At 42.0% G+C, this 16,878-nt stretch overlaps 1 protein-coding gene across 1 annotated transcript in view; it reads left to right on the top strand.

The window, feature by feature from the left end:
- The first annotated feature begins 3,127 nt into the window (after nt 1-3,127).
- LOC121081233 (interleukin-31 receptor subunit alpha-like) overlaps nt 3,128-16,878 on the top strand; it is a 31,871-nt gene continuing 18,120 nt past the window's right edge. Inside the window, exons 1-7 of the mRNA XM_040580088.1 lie at nt 3,128-3,170; nt 3,366-3,416; nt 7,337-7,448; nt 11,000-11,166; nt 12,237-12,376; nt 14,797-14,938; nt 15,095-15,177. Of these exons, the coding sequence (XP_040436022.1) occupies nt 3,128-3,170; nt 3,366-3,416; nt 7,337-7,448; nt 11,000-11,166; nt 12,237-12,376; nt 14,797-14,938; nt 15,095-15,177 (738 nt within the window). The remainder of the gene's footprint in view (nt 3,171-3,365; nt 3,417-7,336; nt 7,449-10,999; nt 11,167-12,236; nt 12,377-14,796; nt 14,939-15,094; nt 15,178-16,878) is intronic.

The raw sequence follows: 16,878 nt of genomic DNA on the forward strand, positions 1-16,878 counted from the left end.
CAGGGCAGATCTCATATATAAACTTTTTTGATGGTGTCTGCTCAGCCGATGTGTTAGGATGAAGATTGTGATTTTCATTAAGATAGCATAGAACTGTTTGAATGATAAGCTGCTTCACGATGCAACTTGAACTCAGAAAGGATGAAAGAGTGTGTGGTGTACTTTCCTTATCACAGCAAATTTCCCCCAGGGGGGTGGCTGAGGGCTGAGTGGGATTTTTTTTTTTAATTTTATTTTTTTTATTTTCCAAAGACCGTATGAGAGTTGCTCTTTGAATTCAGGTAGTCATGTATTTCTCTGGCAAAAAAAGCACCCTGTAAGTATCTGTCAGATCTTTTACAGAGCTAGAGGTCTGCTTATTGGAAGCAGAGTTATATGAGAAATAACCTGTGAAAAACAGTGTAGCTCTACTTTAGATCCATAGAGGAAAGATATGGGACTTAAGTATCTACTACTAATAGGCCAAAACTGAATTTGAATTTGCTACAAAATTTGTTACAACATCCCTGAAACAGATCAACTGTAGTCAATCGGAACTGAACTTTTCACCAGTGAAACAGCATGCTAACAAAAACACACACAGATTCAACCAGAGGAAAATGAAGACCTCGCCAATTTGTACTTCAGACAAGGTAAGACTTCAAACAGAAATGCAATATTCCTTTCCTGATGCGGTGTCTCTGCAATCGACGTTCTGCTTCAGCTGCCCACTGAGTTCTGAGTCTGCTTTAACGAGGCTGCTGGTTGCACATAACCCAGACTGTCTTGGGACATGTTTAGGACTCTGAGCAAAGAGGATTTCAGACCTCTTCTGTTTTGTTAGCATTCATGGGCACAAGCGATGCCTGCAAAAAATGTACTCATAAGCTCATGGCCAGACCAGTCCACCTGTGCTGTGCAAGGCTACAAGAGATGGCGCTCCACAGGAATGGAGCAGGATGAGGGGCCGGCAGCACGTTCCTTGCTATGCCCACCTGCCTTCGGAGATTATTTTTCCTTTGAAGCGTAACAGTTAACAGATAAATTTTGGGCAAGAACAGAGAAGGATGCTGTGGTTTTTCTATTAATTCACAGATGTAATCCAGTCTAAATAAAAAAGTTCATTTATTTCAAGATTGCATTCTAGGGAGACCGAGAGCTTGCCATGCCTTTTACTGCAGAACTTAAATAAGCAAGTGAGATGGAAAAGTGTTCAGAGAAAACCACATCTGAAATGATCAAACACCTAGGTCTGAGAAACCATTCAGGTCACAAATGAAGCAGAGTTGGTGACATCCACTAGTCGTTCTGCACTTTTGAGCTTATCATAGAAGGTGGCATAATCCATCCTCATGAGTAACAGAGAAAAGTAACACATTTACAATTCTGACACAAGTCCATAGTAGTGAAAAGGGTGAAATATTAAACATTTGAAGAAGTGGTTCTATCCAAAGTTTACCTCAAATATAATAATTCAGCTTTTTTTATACATTAAAATGTTACTGTGGCAACTTGATAGCTGAGCTGTAATTAAAAACTGGTTCCTACTGCTACGACAGAGTCCAGTTCTGAAGATTCTATCCCCTCTGCTATTTTGATTGGCAATGTATTTTCTGTACTTGTTTAAAGTGGCTTTTTTCTTAAAAGGACAGGAACATTCATACTGAGACCTAGACCTCCAGTAAAGATAATATGGGCTTGCCTCACTGAGCTTATTTCTCTCCAGTATGTTCTGTTGGAATTCTGTGCACTCTGAAACCAATTTCCTGCTCTTGCACTGAGTTACTTACATGGTTTTTATTTATCCCAAATGTGATTATCCTGATCACATCAAATCAATAGGTCATAGAGTTTTCTCCATCTCTTGACTTCCGTGCTGCTCTGAGTCTCTAACTCTTCAAGCTCCACTGTCAAAATCTCTCTCACATATGACTTGCTTTTTCTCCTTGTCAGTTTTTCCTTACTGCTCATAAAATAATGCTATGCTCTTGGCTATTCTTTGTGAGAAGCATCGTCAAGGCTGATTTTTGGGTCACTCAGATAAGAGGGGGTTTGAACCTGCACGCATATACTGTGTCCACCACCCTTCAGCATTTTGAAGCTTACTCCCAAGCCCAAATGATTCCATCGCTCGGAAACTCCCTGTAACAGTCAGTAGAATTCCTTGTTCACTTGCATTTCATGGCTATGCCCCTCAGAAAAATCTGATAAGATATAGTTGGTGCATTAGTCACCCACTCTTACTGTAGACCAGGCTCAGAAGCATGCCTGTAAGTCTATCTCTTTAAGAAAGTGATTCATTTTAAACAGAATTTTTTTGCTATTCAACACTCAACCTGAAATATACCATGGTTGCCAAGATAAGTTAATAATTTGCCTATCACCAGGCAGGTCTGAATCCAACTTTTGATAGTGGCTATCTAAGCCCAGAAGGAAAATTTCCCACAGAAGTGAAACTTTCTGAAAATTTCCCTTTACTGCTTCAGCAGCAGCAGTTGTTGTGGCTTTGGTGGCTTCTGTGCCCAGAGTTATTTTAAATGTTCTCTGACCAGACTTAACGGGCACGGACTTAACAGTCACACCTGGTTTACAGCTATGGTGATTTTTGTCTACCTTAGGGCTCCTGGTGTCGGTATCAACAACGTAGACACAGTGCTTTTGCGGTGGTGAGATTGCATTGAACGGGGGAAGAAGCCAGAAAGTGAAGACAGGCAGGGGCTGCTGCTGCACTGCCCAACCATTCACGTTAGTGTGGGTTGAACACCCTGACTTACCTTTTATTGATACCGGTACCTCTCATTCACATTGGCATTTAGGCTGGGATTTTCAAAGGAGTTTGGAGTACCTGTATAAACTTAATTCGGTTTGCACCGCTGATCTCTCAGACACCGTTAAGAATCTGTGGCTTCTTGCAAATGCCAAGGGGGGAAGTTTCTGTTTTTCAGAAGGGTTGCTAGGATTTCACGAGTATAATTCAGAGCTCAGAGCTCAAGCGCCCCTCACGTTGCCATTAATAAACCCATTACTCGTGTGCAGCCAGTAGCAGCAGAGGTAGTGGAATGAATAGGAAGTTTGAGGAGGAAGTGTGAAAAACAAACTGAAGACAGTGTAGTGTTGATGGTAATCACTTTGCTTCTTTACAGAGGAGATGAAGAACCCGCTGCTCGCAGCTATCTTTTTATTTGCAATGGGTGAGTTTCCATTTGCCGCATAACTTACTACCCTTTGTAAACAGTATAAACTCCTGGCGTTACTCAAAGGCAAGGCCGTACGACCAAAATCATGACGGAATTAAGTTCTGTGCGTAGGAGGAACAGCAACGGGTAACATTTTTTTCCTGTTTCTTTCACAGTCGTCTTGTTAAACAATTCCTTTCTATTTCCCAGATTCCTGCAACTGCGCAAAGGGGGATTTTCCGTTTTGCCAGCAGCTCCCAGGTGGGTGAGCGTTCACCACGTAACACCTACTCGGTCGAGAGCCGAACGTTACTGCTGAAGGACACCGGCCACCCCCAGCGACCTCGGTGCCCACCGGCGGCGCGCGGCGCCGCGGCGCGCGCCACGGGCAGAGTCCGGCCCCGCCCCGCCCCGCCCCGTCCCGCCCCGCCCCGCCCCGTCCTGCCCCGTCCCCGGAGCACGCGCCACCGCCCCGCCCGGTGCACGGGCGCCGCCTGGCGGCCGCCCTGCGCCACACCGCTCTATTGCGGGGGCTGCGGGAGCGGGGCTGCCGCAAACGTCCGCGGCTTGCGGAGGGGAAAAGCCGGCGCTGCGAGTAAAGCCTGGCTCGCGCGTAGCACCCGGGTAGACTGGGGTGACATCAGAAGGGCAGAATCGGTAACGTTTCGTGCGCGACGGTTGCTCGGGATGAACGACTGCTAATGGCAGCACGGGCCAGGCATTTCCACCGGGGCTGTCACGCAGCAGCTGGTGGCCGCCTGACGGGCTTGACGGCGAGTTGGCTGCAGGCAGGAACATGCCGCTTGCCCAGGGCCACATCAGGGTGTGAGTGCGCGGTGGCACTGGGCGCGGCATCGCCAGCAGGGCGGGTTGCCCTGACATCAGCCACGGGTAGCTTTCTAGCCCTTGCTTGTAGCCCATCACACCCAATTCTGCCAAAGCTTTACTGAGAACGCCAGATAAACTAAGAAGAAAACCAAAAATTTCTAGAGTAAATAAACTAAGGTTTTTCTTTTTTAAGAAGAAAGTGGATTTTGATGTCTTTAGAGCAAAGAAAAGAAAATCTTTCTTTGCGTAGCTCTTGGAGCACAGCTCTGGTACAGGGGTAGTGCTGTTCTAGGGCTGAGAAGAACTAATAATATGCATATTCTTTAAGGGGAAGCAGTACACTAAAAGAAAAAAGCACTAGGATAAAGCTGAATGCACATGTGGTCACTAATGTCCTCAAATAATTGGACAAGGGGGGAAAAAATGGTGTGTAACATTTGTTATGTTCATCTGGAGAAAGTAGCATAGAGCTTCACTATATCAGCAGCAGGTAGTGCGATGGGATGTTAGTTGAGATAATTTACTATTTCCAAATGAAAAATCTACTATTTTTTCTTTGTTCTAATACCATCATCTCCTAGAGAAAGCCAGAGGTTTTTTGTAAGACTGAGAGCATAAGGAATAATACAACACCCTGTGCTTTTGTAAGCAGAGACAGGTCTGCAACACTATGGTCACCACTTGGATCTCAGTTAATAGAAGTTATTTGGGAATAAATTGGTAGAAATTTAGTAGAAGAGTGAAAATGTTTCCTTTCCGTCACTCTCTCCAGAACTGTTTTTGTGTTACAGCACCAGTGTTGCTTTAAAACAACAAAATCCACAAATATGAAACACCAAGTAAATTAAAGGCTGAATTCAGAGCAAAAGGGGAGAAGAATGAGAGAGCACTTGCTGCTTTCCACAGTTAGAGCACCATGTCTGTGGTGTGGTAGCCAAGATTTGGTATGGTGATCAGACTAGGAAAGTAAAGAATTCAAAAATTATTCAAATTGCTGTAGAAACAAGGAAGATCTGACCTCCACCTTCCTGAAAGGAAGCTGTACATACCTAAGCTGGTGCAGCATAACTTTATTAGCACATTTCTTTTAGTAAGAAAAAGGAAGCATCATAAAGTGAGGGTATTAAATTCTGAGCTGTATTAATCTGACAGATTTTGGTCCAAGTTAACTTTTAACTTAAATATACAGCTACCATCTGAATGGCGAAATGAATACCGAGGATACTCTGTAACTCGGGCTGTAGGAAGAAATTGCCCTGAACCAGGAAAACAGGAGGGCTGATCTTTTATCTCCTAACCTAGGTTCTGAGATACTACAAGCATGCTGTAACACCATCTCCAGGTCTCGTTCAAGATTGATAGGCCTATTGGCAACTCATTAAACCAGGGGTCCTCAAACTGTTTAACCAGGGGGCCGGCGCGCGGATGCAGTGGCAGGCAGTCATCTGCGGCTGCTTGGTTTCCCCCCACAACCCCTGGCAGGGGGGGGGGTGGGTGGGGAGGTGGGCAGGGGGGTCTGTAAATACCAGGGGCCGGATCGAGGACCCTGGGGGACGTATCCAGCCCACGGGCCGTAGTTTGAGGACCCCTGCATTAAACCTGACAGATTAAAAAAAAGGTCATGTGTTTCTACTTATCAGGAAAAATTCACTTTTATCAACTTAAGTATCCTGTACCTGTTGAGATCCCTATCTACTTTTCTGAAGAGGGGAAAAAAAAAAAAATCTGGGTCTTTTTTTAATAGTGTGGGTGGTACTTTGAGACATGGCTGATTCTTCTGAACTAACAGTTCAGACAGTAAGACACAAAGCAAAAGAACAGTCATATTTTATCACTACCATTTCTGGTAAGAGATTTTTGAAATACTGAAATAAGCTTAACCACTAGAGACTGAAAATGAGTTCCTTTAAGAATATCATCAGTGTTTAATTTCCCTTCAGCTGAAAAATGTATATGTTCAGTTGAAGAAAAAAATGCTTATATTTTTGCTTCCAAAAATTAAGCACAAGTAATTTTGTACATAAAATTTTGTTCCTCCTCTTTTATAAGATGATCATTATGAAGCTAGTAGTATAAGCAGCATATTGTTTTTCTCTAGCAATAGTGCATTATTCTGAACTCCAGGCAGAGGTGACTGATGGGTTTGGAGTAATTCTGAAGTCTAGTCAATCAGTTCTACTGTGGATAATTAGCCCTGTGTTGCATTGTATATGGCTTTGCAAGAAACTCCACAGCAATTCTTGCCAGTTGGAAATTATGCAAACATCACATTGGCCCTTGGTGGTACTCACTAAAATGCAGTCCCTCTCTTAATTTGTACCCCAGCTTAATTGCATAACATTAATTTCTAAGATTTTTCACAAGGGTGCATGCAGTCAGTTCTGGCCCATTCTTCCCAAAATGCCTATAAATATGTTTAACAGTCAATAAGCTGCTCCAGGCAGAGCTGTTGCCAACTCCAGTTTACAATCCTGCAGGTGAACAGAGCCTCACTCCCACGCAAGGCAGATGCTCCTGCTTCTCCAGGGTTCCCAAGTCACAGCGATTCCCCCAGGGAAGGGGCTTACTCCCCAGACCCGGAGTAACCCACCAGGAGCCAATGCTTTGTTACAGGTTTCAGCAAACAATTGAGCACTTCCAGAAACACAGTGTCAGGACAGGCACTGTCTGTCAGATGAGAATGGTGTGAAACAAGAGCACAGCTGGGAGATAAATATCTAGAGTCTCTTAGGGCAGAGGCTCACAGTAGCTTTATCATTTGGTTTAAGGAAATTACCTTGCAATAGCTTTCCTTGAAGCAGAGGGCCAAAAGCTAGTAATGTGTCCTTGAATATATACAATTTGTTTCTGCAATTTTTGTGACAAAGAATGCAGAAGTGTTTCCAGAAGTCTAAAAGATATTTCATTCAGAATTGGAAAAAATATTATTTTTTTTAAATTAAGACTTAAATAAGTGGAGAGGCAAGCAGGATGTCACTATTATAAGAGAGAAACACAATTCAAAGGTGTTAACAATACCAAAGCTGTAGGAAACACCATGGCATGCATAAAACACAGGAAGAATTATCCTTTTCTACCTTCATGTAGGAAAACTAGGTTTTACTTGGAATCATTAGGACTGATAAGGTTTAATCTGTCGACATGTCTCTGTCACTTGTTCTAAAACTGGTGAACTGCTTGCCTTGAGAGTAAACATGGCATAAGGACTCACACAGCTGGTTCTTATTTTGTTGCACAAAAGAGTATAGCCTGCTTTGTATTTAGTTTTGCTTCTCATAGTCACCTCGCACTGGTTGATGGTAAATAATTGCCTGTGATGGGTCTTTTCCAGTCCGTGTGTTTTCATCTTGCAGACTGGGACAATGAATTGGTATGCTACAAAGAATTAAGTGAGGATCTAACCTGTACCTGGCTGCCAGTACCCAGTGCTCCGAATACAATTAATTATACTGTGTTCTTAAAATGGTAAGTCTAAAAAGTCATTTCAAAACCCAAAAAACTGTCATTCCTGATTGGCATCATTACTACCTGCCTGAGTTTTGCTCCAGTGTACTTTATCACATTGTAGATTGTTACACAATACCGGTCAAAACCTTTCTTCACACCCCATTGCTACCTATTGATTTGGGAAGAGCTTGGTAAGAGTGTGGTGGGTTGACCCTGGCTGGACACCAGATGCCCACCAAGCCAGTCTGTCATTCCCCTCCTCAGCAGGACAGGGGAGACAAAATAGAACAAAAGGCGTGTGGGTCAAGATAAGGACAGGGAGAGATTGCTCACTAATTACCACCATCACAGGCAAAACAGACTCATCTTGGGGAAAAAAAAAATTACTCATTGAGTAGGACAATGAGAAATGAAACCAAATCTTGAAAACCCCTTCCCCCCACCCCTCTCTTCTTCCTGGTCTTTACTCCCAGGTAGTTTTCTCTACCTTCTCCTGCAAAAGCAGTGCTGGGTGTCAGGGAATGGAGGCTGTGGTCAGCTCATCACACACTGTCTCTGTGCTCCTTCCTCCTCCGGGGAAGGGGACTCCTCACACTCTTCCCTGCTCCAGCGTGGGTCCCTCCCATGGGGTGCAGCCCTTGAGGCACAGACTGCCCCAGCCTGGGTCCCCCACAGCGTTACAGTCCTGCCAGCAAACCTGCTCCAGCATGGGCTGCTGTCTCCATGGGGCCACAGTCCTGCCAGGACCCTGGTCCAGTGTGGGCTTCCCTGGGGTCACAGCCTCCTTCGGGCGTCCAGCTGCTGTGGCGTGGGGGCCTCCATGGGCTGCAGGTGGGTATCTGCTCCACCATGGACTCCGTGGGCTGCAGGGGACAGCCTGCCAGTTCTCCGTGGGGAACACGGGCTGCAGGGGAACCTCTGCCCTGGTGCCTGGAGCACCTCCTGCCCTTCTGCCCTGACCTGGGGGTCGGCAGAGTTGTTGCTTTCACATAGTCTCACTCCTTTCTCTGGCTGCAGTTGTGCAGGTTTTCTTTACCCCTTCTTAAATAAGTTATCCCAGGGGCACCACTGTTGCTGATGGGCTCAGCCTTGGCCAGCTACATGTCCCTCTTGGAGCTGGCTGGCACTGGCTCTGTCAGACACAGGAGAAGCTTCTGGCATCTTCTCACAGAAGACACCCCTGTAGCTCCCATGCTACCAGAATCTTGCCACACAAACCCAATAGAAAGAGTCACTATACATCTTTCCATGCCTCCAACACACTCTCTGAAACACTATTGCCAAAGATCACGTTTATTTGCATATATTGACTTGCATTGAATATTCAATACTAATGTGTTAAAAAAACCCCAAACAACCCAAACAAAAAAACCCCAAACAACAAATACTAAGCTGGATTTTATTATACATGATATATTTTGTTATACCATGTTTCCAAGGAGATGTCAGCTGTGGCACATTATAAAAACAGAATTTTAGGAAATTTTTTGCAATTCTGAATTGGTTTAATAGATTGAATGAACTTGTAGGGTTAATCTTAAACTGATTACCTTGAAATATGGGTATCTTCAGTTCTGCCTTTTTTGAAAAAGCTAAACCAAAGAAGCCAGGTACAACATGGATAGGCGTATTAAACCAGTATCTGGTCACTGGTTTGGTAAAAAAAAAAAATATTTAAAAAAATGCAGACTTCTGTTTCAGTATCTGTAGTACAAAATGGATTTTCCTCATTTTATATCTACATATTTGGATCTCCCATGAGATTAAGGGTACACTTAGCAATACATAAGTGAGATCTGACGAGATGATCTTTGCCATGAGACCGTGTCATGGGGTCCACCAGGTACAACATTGTATGCCACTGGCAAATTCTGATACTTATTGCTGATTATTTTGCCACATAAGCCACCATTCTGCATTAAAAAAATCTGTGGTTAGGAGCAACTCCTAAAGCTAAGGAAACGTCACTACACTGGGAAATTCCCCAGGGTCATCTTCTGCACATTGCAGAAGAGCAAAGCAGCCACCTCAGGGCTGAAGTGATTCCCCCCATTGCCTTTAAGATTTTTTCACTGGAGGTAGCAGCGGTTGCAACTCACAGCAAGCACCAAACACCACTGCATTTGCTGTCTTGCCTCTTGGGTCTTCCAGGACCCCCTGTTTCTTGGAAGGGGGGAAGTACCTGTGAAACTGCTCTGCTTCTGTAGAGATGTTATCAGCTGACACAATGGTAAACTGGCTGTGCTTAGAGTCTTCAGCCAAGATCAGCCTGTGCTGTTCCTAGGCTGCAGAGCTGATGTTCTAAATGGGGAAGGCAGAAAAAAAACAGTGAAAGAGAGGTGGATGGGGAAGGAGGGACCCAGTTGCTTCACAGAGGTGTTGATTGTCCCAAGCCAGAGCCACAACTTGCGCCTCAGTCTCCTAGGCTTCAATCCAGTGGTCTAAAAGAAAAACTTCCTTTCTTCTTTTTTATTGGGTTAAAAGGAAAATAAAAAAATGCTTGAAAGGGCTTTTTCCTTGCCTAGAAAAGGACATTACCCCTTTCTGCAAGTAACATCAGTTTGACACTGCAATTATCCTTGCTCCTTAGGATTTAGTTGTCATGAAGGAAAGGATTATCAAAAAACACTCCCACAGAGAAGTTCTAACCAAGCATTCAAAATTGTACTTGGAAATATTAATTGCTGATTCACAACTAGTCCGAAACAGAAGACAGGGGAACCTTCAAGTGTTCAGTTATTAAATATTGTATCAGCAGCAGCACATTTAATATATATAGGTAGGCAAATTAGTATGCCAGCCCATTTCTTTAAGAACTTTGAACTGGCAGAGCTTTAACCTTGAAAAAATCTCTCCTGTGTGCAGCAGAAAGTAAATAAGAGAGAGAGAGAGATGTGGGTGGGTGGCAAGGGTCGAACCTAGGCAGAACAGAAATAGCCTCATATGTAAGGCCTTAAACCTCTCGGACGTTCTGTGCTGTGTGTGTTAGGTACACCAGGGGAAGTCTACAGGGCTGAGGACTGAGGTGGCATTTAGACATCTCTGTCAGACTCTTTTTTTATTGCAGGAACAAGTCAGAAGACAGGCATATAACTGACAAAAGGGTTTTCATACCTATGTGGTAATTTAGATTCAGGCAACTGGGAAATTTTGCTGTGCAAAAGGAATTTAGGTGCTTCTATGGTAGGTGGCAATTTCACTTTATGAAGTAATTTCTAACTTGATTTTATACCTTCTAAATGCTCTTCATATCCCACTGTAAGTACAGAAGGTAGCCATACAGATTTTCTCTGGGACTGTGTTGTGCCTTACAAGTTTAAGGAATTTAACAGTTCTCCACCACCAACATGGATTTGCCTGTTTAATTTTGCTAGAGTTCCTAGGGTACTGTAATTACATTTGCTGTTTGAAGCGGCTCAGGCCCCACCTTCAAGATTTCAAGCTGCTGAATTTTGTATATAAGTAGCTGGAAAACTATTAATTGCTGTAATGTTACTTTCTGAGACAGGGGGAGGAAAGAGTAATCCGATAAAATGTTTATTTTTCATTCTGCTTCCTTCTCTCCAAAGGGACAGAATACCAAAACTTTTTCAACGAAACACATCGTCATCTTCCATTACGATAGAACGAAGGAATCTTTACATGAAGCGATCTGCATCTATTTGGATAGCAGTGAACTATGCCCATGACAGCTGCGTGAAAGGAAAGAAGATCTCAGTCGTACCGAGTGAAGCAGGTACAGCATCTTCATGAGTCGTTTTACTGCAGTGCCCAGCTGAGGTGTTTTCTTAAAGATTATTTCCAAAATTGTGACTTACAATATACGCTTATTATTTTTACTGATTCAGAGAGCTAAACTGCAGTTTGGCTTCCTTGGATGAAATCTTTAGAAGTCAATAGCAGCTATCAGCTTTTACAGAAGGGTTTTACTTTAAATAATTTGCTAGACTATAAAATAGTCACATCCAGGAAAATATATAGCAGTATTTGTGTACAGTACTTAACCAGCTTCCTGTGCTCTCTTTAATGGTTGTCTGAACTTCTTCATTGGTTTACAAAGAGCAGGTTGACTCAGTACCATGCGCCTAAGGAATCCTTGTTATAGAGTATTAGCATTTTGAGAAACCTTTTCAAAGTTCAGCTCTTTTCAAAGGCTGGTTACCCATTACAGGGTGCTGCAGGGGAGTTATGAAAAAAGGAATCCTATCAACTATGTGCTTTAGAAGTTTGTTTAAAGATTCCCTACAGTATCTGATTACTGAGATAACTTTGAGAGCTTCTCGAAACTTCACCTCTCAGAGTAATCATGGTCCAAGAAAAAAACAGTGCTCCTCTCTGCTGGGGGGGCACTACCAGTACAACCGGAATATTCACCGTGACCTCCTCTGGAGGCTCTTGGCCACCTTGTGGCTTTTAGAGAGAAAGACAAAAACGTAGTTGCACTTACAATTATATAGCTAAACACAGTTGCTGAAGACATTCTGAAAAGTTTTTATAGAATTCATGATTATAGGTACTCTTGACATTTTGATTTTGCTTTTGCAGATTCACCTGCTTAGAAAAAGGGTCTTCCTGAAATCAGTAGAAGCATTTACAAAAGAAAGGCAAAAGGAACAACCCTATTTTTTTCATACCAGGAAGATATAGTAATAGTAATTTTTTATTTCCAGTCTTCTTAAAAATCTTTAAGTGTTCAGTATTCTCTGTCAAGTCTTTTATTTTTTATAAATGACGCTTGAAAGACAAAATTATCAAAGCTTTCCTGCATCTCTTGCATTTATAACAGTTGCATGTTCCCCATTTTAGGGAAGTGCTCAACACTATCTATCATAAATGCTCACCAGATCACAAACCAATTGATAATACAATGGGACCTGCCTGCAACTCCTACACTGTATGAGCTGAGATACAGAGAGGCACTCACAGAATCCACTCGGTGGACAGTGGTAAGTACTTCCAGATGACAACCAAGAACATGAGGTGCCTCACTGTCAGCTCAGCAGTACATAGCACACACGGCAGGACATCAACAGGATGCAGCTGAAGATCACACACAACAAGGGGAGCAAGGAAGCACAGCATGCAGCCAGCCGATTTGTAGGCAAATCTCACAGAGGTCCCTTAATTCTGTTCTAACAGATCCTGAGCTGTTTGGGAAAGAAAGATTAATAGTTTTATACAGGGAAAAAAAAACCAGAACGACATGTCAGCTGGTTCATTAACCCATCAATGAGACACTACAGTCATCAGCAATGCAAAAGCTGAAAAGGATATCAGAAATGCCATGCAAACTCAAATCCTGATTACAGTTTAAGTGACGGGCAATATTAGTCTTTCTGCTGACATCATTAAACTTTCAAACTGATTAGAGATCAGGTTGCTGTGATTTGTAAGGTAATTCATACCTTACACACTTGGTTTTTGCTTTGGTTTTACACATTTCCTTCTTTGACAACAAGGGAAATAACTTCTCTGTAATACAAGATCAGTTTCAGATGCATTTTAGCACATACAACAGTGAGAATATGGTGCAACAAGACGACACCTAAAAATAAAGGGACAAAGAAAGAGGTGAAAAAAGTCATAATTTCAGTGAGATTGGCATGCAGCAGCAATGGTTGCTTTTCCTGCCCCTTGTTATGAGCACTTGATGCGAAGGCTTTGCCAACAGGCATGCATATATATATATATCACTGAGTGCCTGAAACTGTGTTTTTCAAGCTATTCTCTGTAGTTGGATGAAGAATATGTGTAAGAAAGATTTCACCTTCCTACAGACAAAGTGCAAGTCTTGGAAGAGTTCCCATATTCATTGATATGCAAGTTCTAGACCATTCTGTGACAGTCAGATACCCAAGCATTCTCCACCCAGTAGCGTGACATATAGATAACCATGTGCAGACAGTCTGGTACACAGCATGTGGAAGAACGGAGAGTTTAAGAGCAGTAAAAATGCATATCCTACAAGGTTTGGAGGCAGGGGAGACAGAAAATTCAAGTTAGGAATGTGAAGGACTAGTAGGGACAGCCACACTGCTTGATGAGAATGACAGAGTACTGAAAGACTACAGGTCATAAATACTCATTATCTCCCATGTCCCGGCTGATCCTCTGAACTTAGGCTATAATCTCTGCATAATCACGTGAATGTAAGCTGCATTTACAGATGGGACTAGAGGGGAAGGGTGAGTGTGGGCATACAAGCACAGAAGATATATAAAGCTAGCTAAGAAATAGTGTTTATCAAGAGTAGCATTAATACACCTGTAATATAATATAACACTTGGGTCTTCAATCCGTTTCACTTCCCTGTTGTTCTGTAGCATATTTTGAGGTTTTCTGTAATATTGTGTATTGTAGGGGGGGGGTTGTGACCAAGCTAGTTTTGTTAGCAAAAGTATATGAAGCCAGTTAATTAACTCTAATAAAAAAAGAAAAGCACTGCAGAAAACCAAAAAGAAGAGCTGGTCACCTAATAGTGGGGAATTTGAGCAGAATTCTGATGGTTTTGGTTTGGGTTTTGTGGTTGTTGGTTTTTTTTTTTGTAGAAGTTCATATAATTAAGAAAACAAAACTTCACAACAGACAAACGCTAAAACAATTATTTCAATCTGCAGTAACACTTCTACCAAAAACATCATAACACCTGTAACTGTTCAGAACAAAGGTCCATTTAATGCAGGATACTATGATCCAATAGCACCCACCAATGGATATCTGGGCAAGACTATAAAATAGTTCAAGCATATAGCAAGAATTTGCTATCATGTATTCTCCTACAGTTTTCAGCTCAAGGATTTCCTTAGACACAGGTGGTGTCTTTGTTTCAAGACAATCTCCATTCCCTGTACAGTCACTGGAGCTCCAGTGCCATCATCAGCTGCAGATGCACATAACTTCTGTGGTACTGAGGCATGGACAGTCATATGTTCAGTCCAGCCATGCTCCTTACCGCATCAGTCATGTAGATCAATTTAAATATACTATAACATTTGAGAATAAAGGGATTTAATTTTTTTTTAATACTTAATTTGATTTTGACATCTTGTTCTTCAGAATGCCAACAAGGCTTGGAGCTAAGTGGTAGTTTTTCAGTATTTGTATAATGCCTAATTGTTTTTAAAATCAATATTTAGACATAAACTGTTGCTTACATGTCCTGACTGAGCAGAACAAGCTCATGAACAGGAAGGTATTGCCTTGAAAGAATGAAAAGATATTGGCTAAAATGCATAGTAATTCCTCTTCGATGATAGGAACCCCTACTTTCAGCTGTAGTTAGAAGACTGGTCCTTGGCTGAGAAAACAGTTAACACAAGGTTATGTTTTATTGCTGCCACATAAATTAAACATCATTTGGTTTTAGGTGCCTGTAGAAAGCAATGCTGCCAATGTCACCATTTCGAATTTAAATGCTATGTCTTCATACATTGTTCAGCTCAGATGCAAAGCCAAGGATGGTCTCCACTGTGTTTGCATTTGGAGTGACGAGATTTTGGTCCCTCGCAGTAAGTGAAATAGTTTTGTCCTAGTGGGAATAAACATGATGTAAAAGCCTTTTGAAGTGCTGTATCATATGAAATAGCATAGTCAGATAATTTTGCAAATATGAAGAACAAACTAATTCATATGAGCTCCTCTCCATCTTTTTCCATGTTTACCAGAGCTCACAAACAAACCAAGAATATCATATAATGATACTACAGAAATCTCTCCAGGCAGAAGAAGTGTTCTTCTGAAGTGGGAGGTAATGTTCAGTTTGAGTCTGGGTACCTTCTATTATGTCCATGCTATTAATTTATTGCTTTATAGGAAAACTGATTGTATTGAGACTACACTGTACAAGCAAAAGGCATTGAATATTGTACTTTTGCTTCAGGATTCACTGCATTTGTATGGTGGTGGTTTAGGTGCTAGAAACTAGCAAGGAAAAATAGCACCAATTTATAAACCTTAAAAGTTATTAAAACAGCACTGCGCTTAAAGTCATTGACTAGAATAAAGATTCTTAGCAGCTTACCTAAAAAATTGCTGTGCCTCAAGTTTGTCTCTTGAAAGCTCCTCCTAAGTCTTTAGTGCATACAAATGACACACCTTGTGTTTCATGTGTTCCTAAGGACCATTCATATTCTAGAGAGACCAAATTTTAGAAAAGCTTGCTAAATCTACTGACTTACTAATTCAGAAGTGCAACTACATTATAATCAGGATGGAGAAAGAGCCTCTGGCTTACAAGAACAGCATCTAACTGCACGCTTCCCATGATGAGATCTAAAGTTCAAACCTACATGTCAGAAGCATCCCCTCTTCTGCAGCAGGAATCATTATCTATCAACTGACTGACTACAGCAGATCAGTCAGTTTTACCATCTGAAGTCATCTTGGTAAGAAATGGAAAACTGACAGTCTTGAATATATAGTTGAAGGTTCCACAGGCCATTTCAAATAAGCAAGGTGTTCGTAGAGGTGTTTGTGTGGGAACCAATCAATTCTATCTAGATTCTGAGATCAAGAATGTCTACAAACTCCAAGAAGTTTGACACAGGGGACATCCCCGGCAGAATGGACAGAGACTGGCAGAGTCTTGAAATACAGAGGATGCATGAAATTTTGTAGTTACCCTTTGCATTTTTGTTAAGAAAAGACATCAGAGGAAATGGACACCTCATCTCCTGATAAGGATGAGAGATCCCCTTTTTCCCTTATCTCCTGAGATGAAGGTAAAGCTGAAGAGTAAATGATTCATTTTGTGCTAAAGCAAAAGACCACATGTGCCAATTTAAATGTAAAGCTAAGATAAATTTTCCTCTATCTAAATGCTTTAGTTAAAAAAGGTAATATTAAATATAGCAGCAAGGCTAGGACCTTCATTCAGGATAACACTTAGTCTATTATATGACATAAGGTTCAAGTTCAGATGCCTTCAAATAACATTGAGGGAAGGAGTGCACTCAATAATTAACATGTTAAATGTAAAGAAAAAAAAATAAATCTTTGGCTCTGTTCGGACCTGAAACAAAAAAAACCAGCTTGAAGGTGATAAAGGCTAGCCATAGTTCTCCGCTTTTGCTAACGTTAAATGAGTAGCCTCTACAGAGTCTGGATCAACAGGAACAAGATAACTGGCTTCAGCTCTTAACACCGAACCAGGCAACACACACTGCTTTCATGGCTGCAAATAACACAGGACCCCCTGCAGGACTGCACAAGACAGAGCAATGTCTTTTCCAGTCTCATTTTGCTGAGCTAAGAAAGCTAAATTCTGCTAGTTTCTTCTTGTGTGATAGACCTCATATTTCACATTCTCCTACGCAGAAAGTTTTTCCAGTTTCAAAGCCTGGTGAGAGAACTATAACACTATTCCTCCAGCAGCTTTACCTGAGCTCCAAGTAACAGCAACAATTCTTCCTTCCCTATCCTGGGAAAAACACCTGCTTCCATTTTAAGA

The sequence above is a fragment of the Falco naumanni genome, chromosome Z (genome assembly GCF_017639655.2).
Source record: "Falco naumanni isolate bFalNau1 chromosome Z, bFalNau1.pat, whole genome shotgun sequence".
Classification (NCBI taxonomy): Eukaryota; Metazoa; Chordata; class Aves; order Falconiformes; family Falconidae; genus Falco; species Falco naumanni.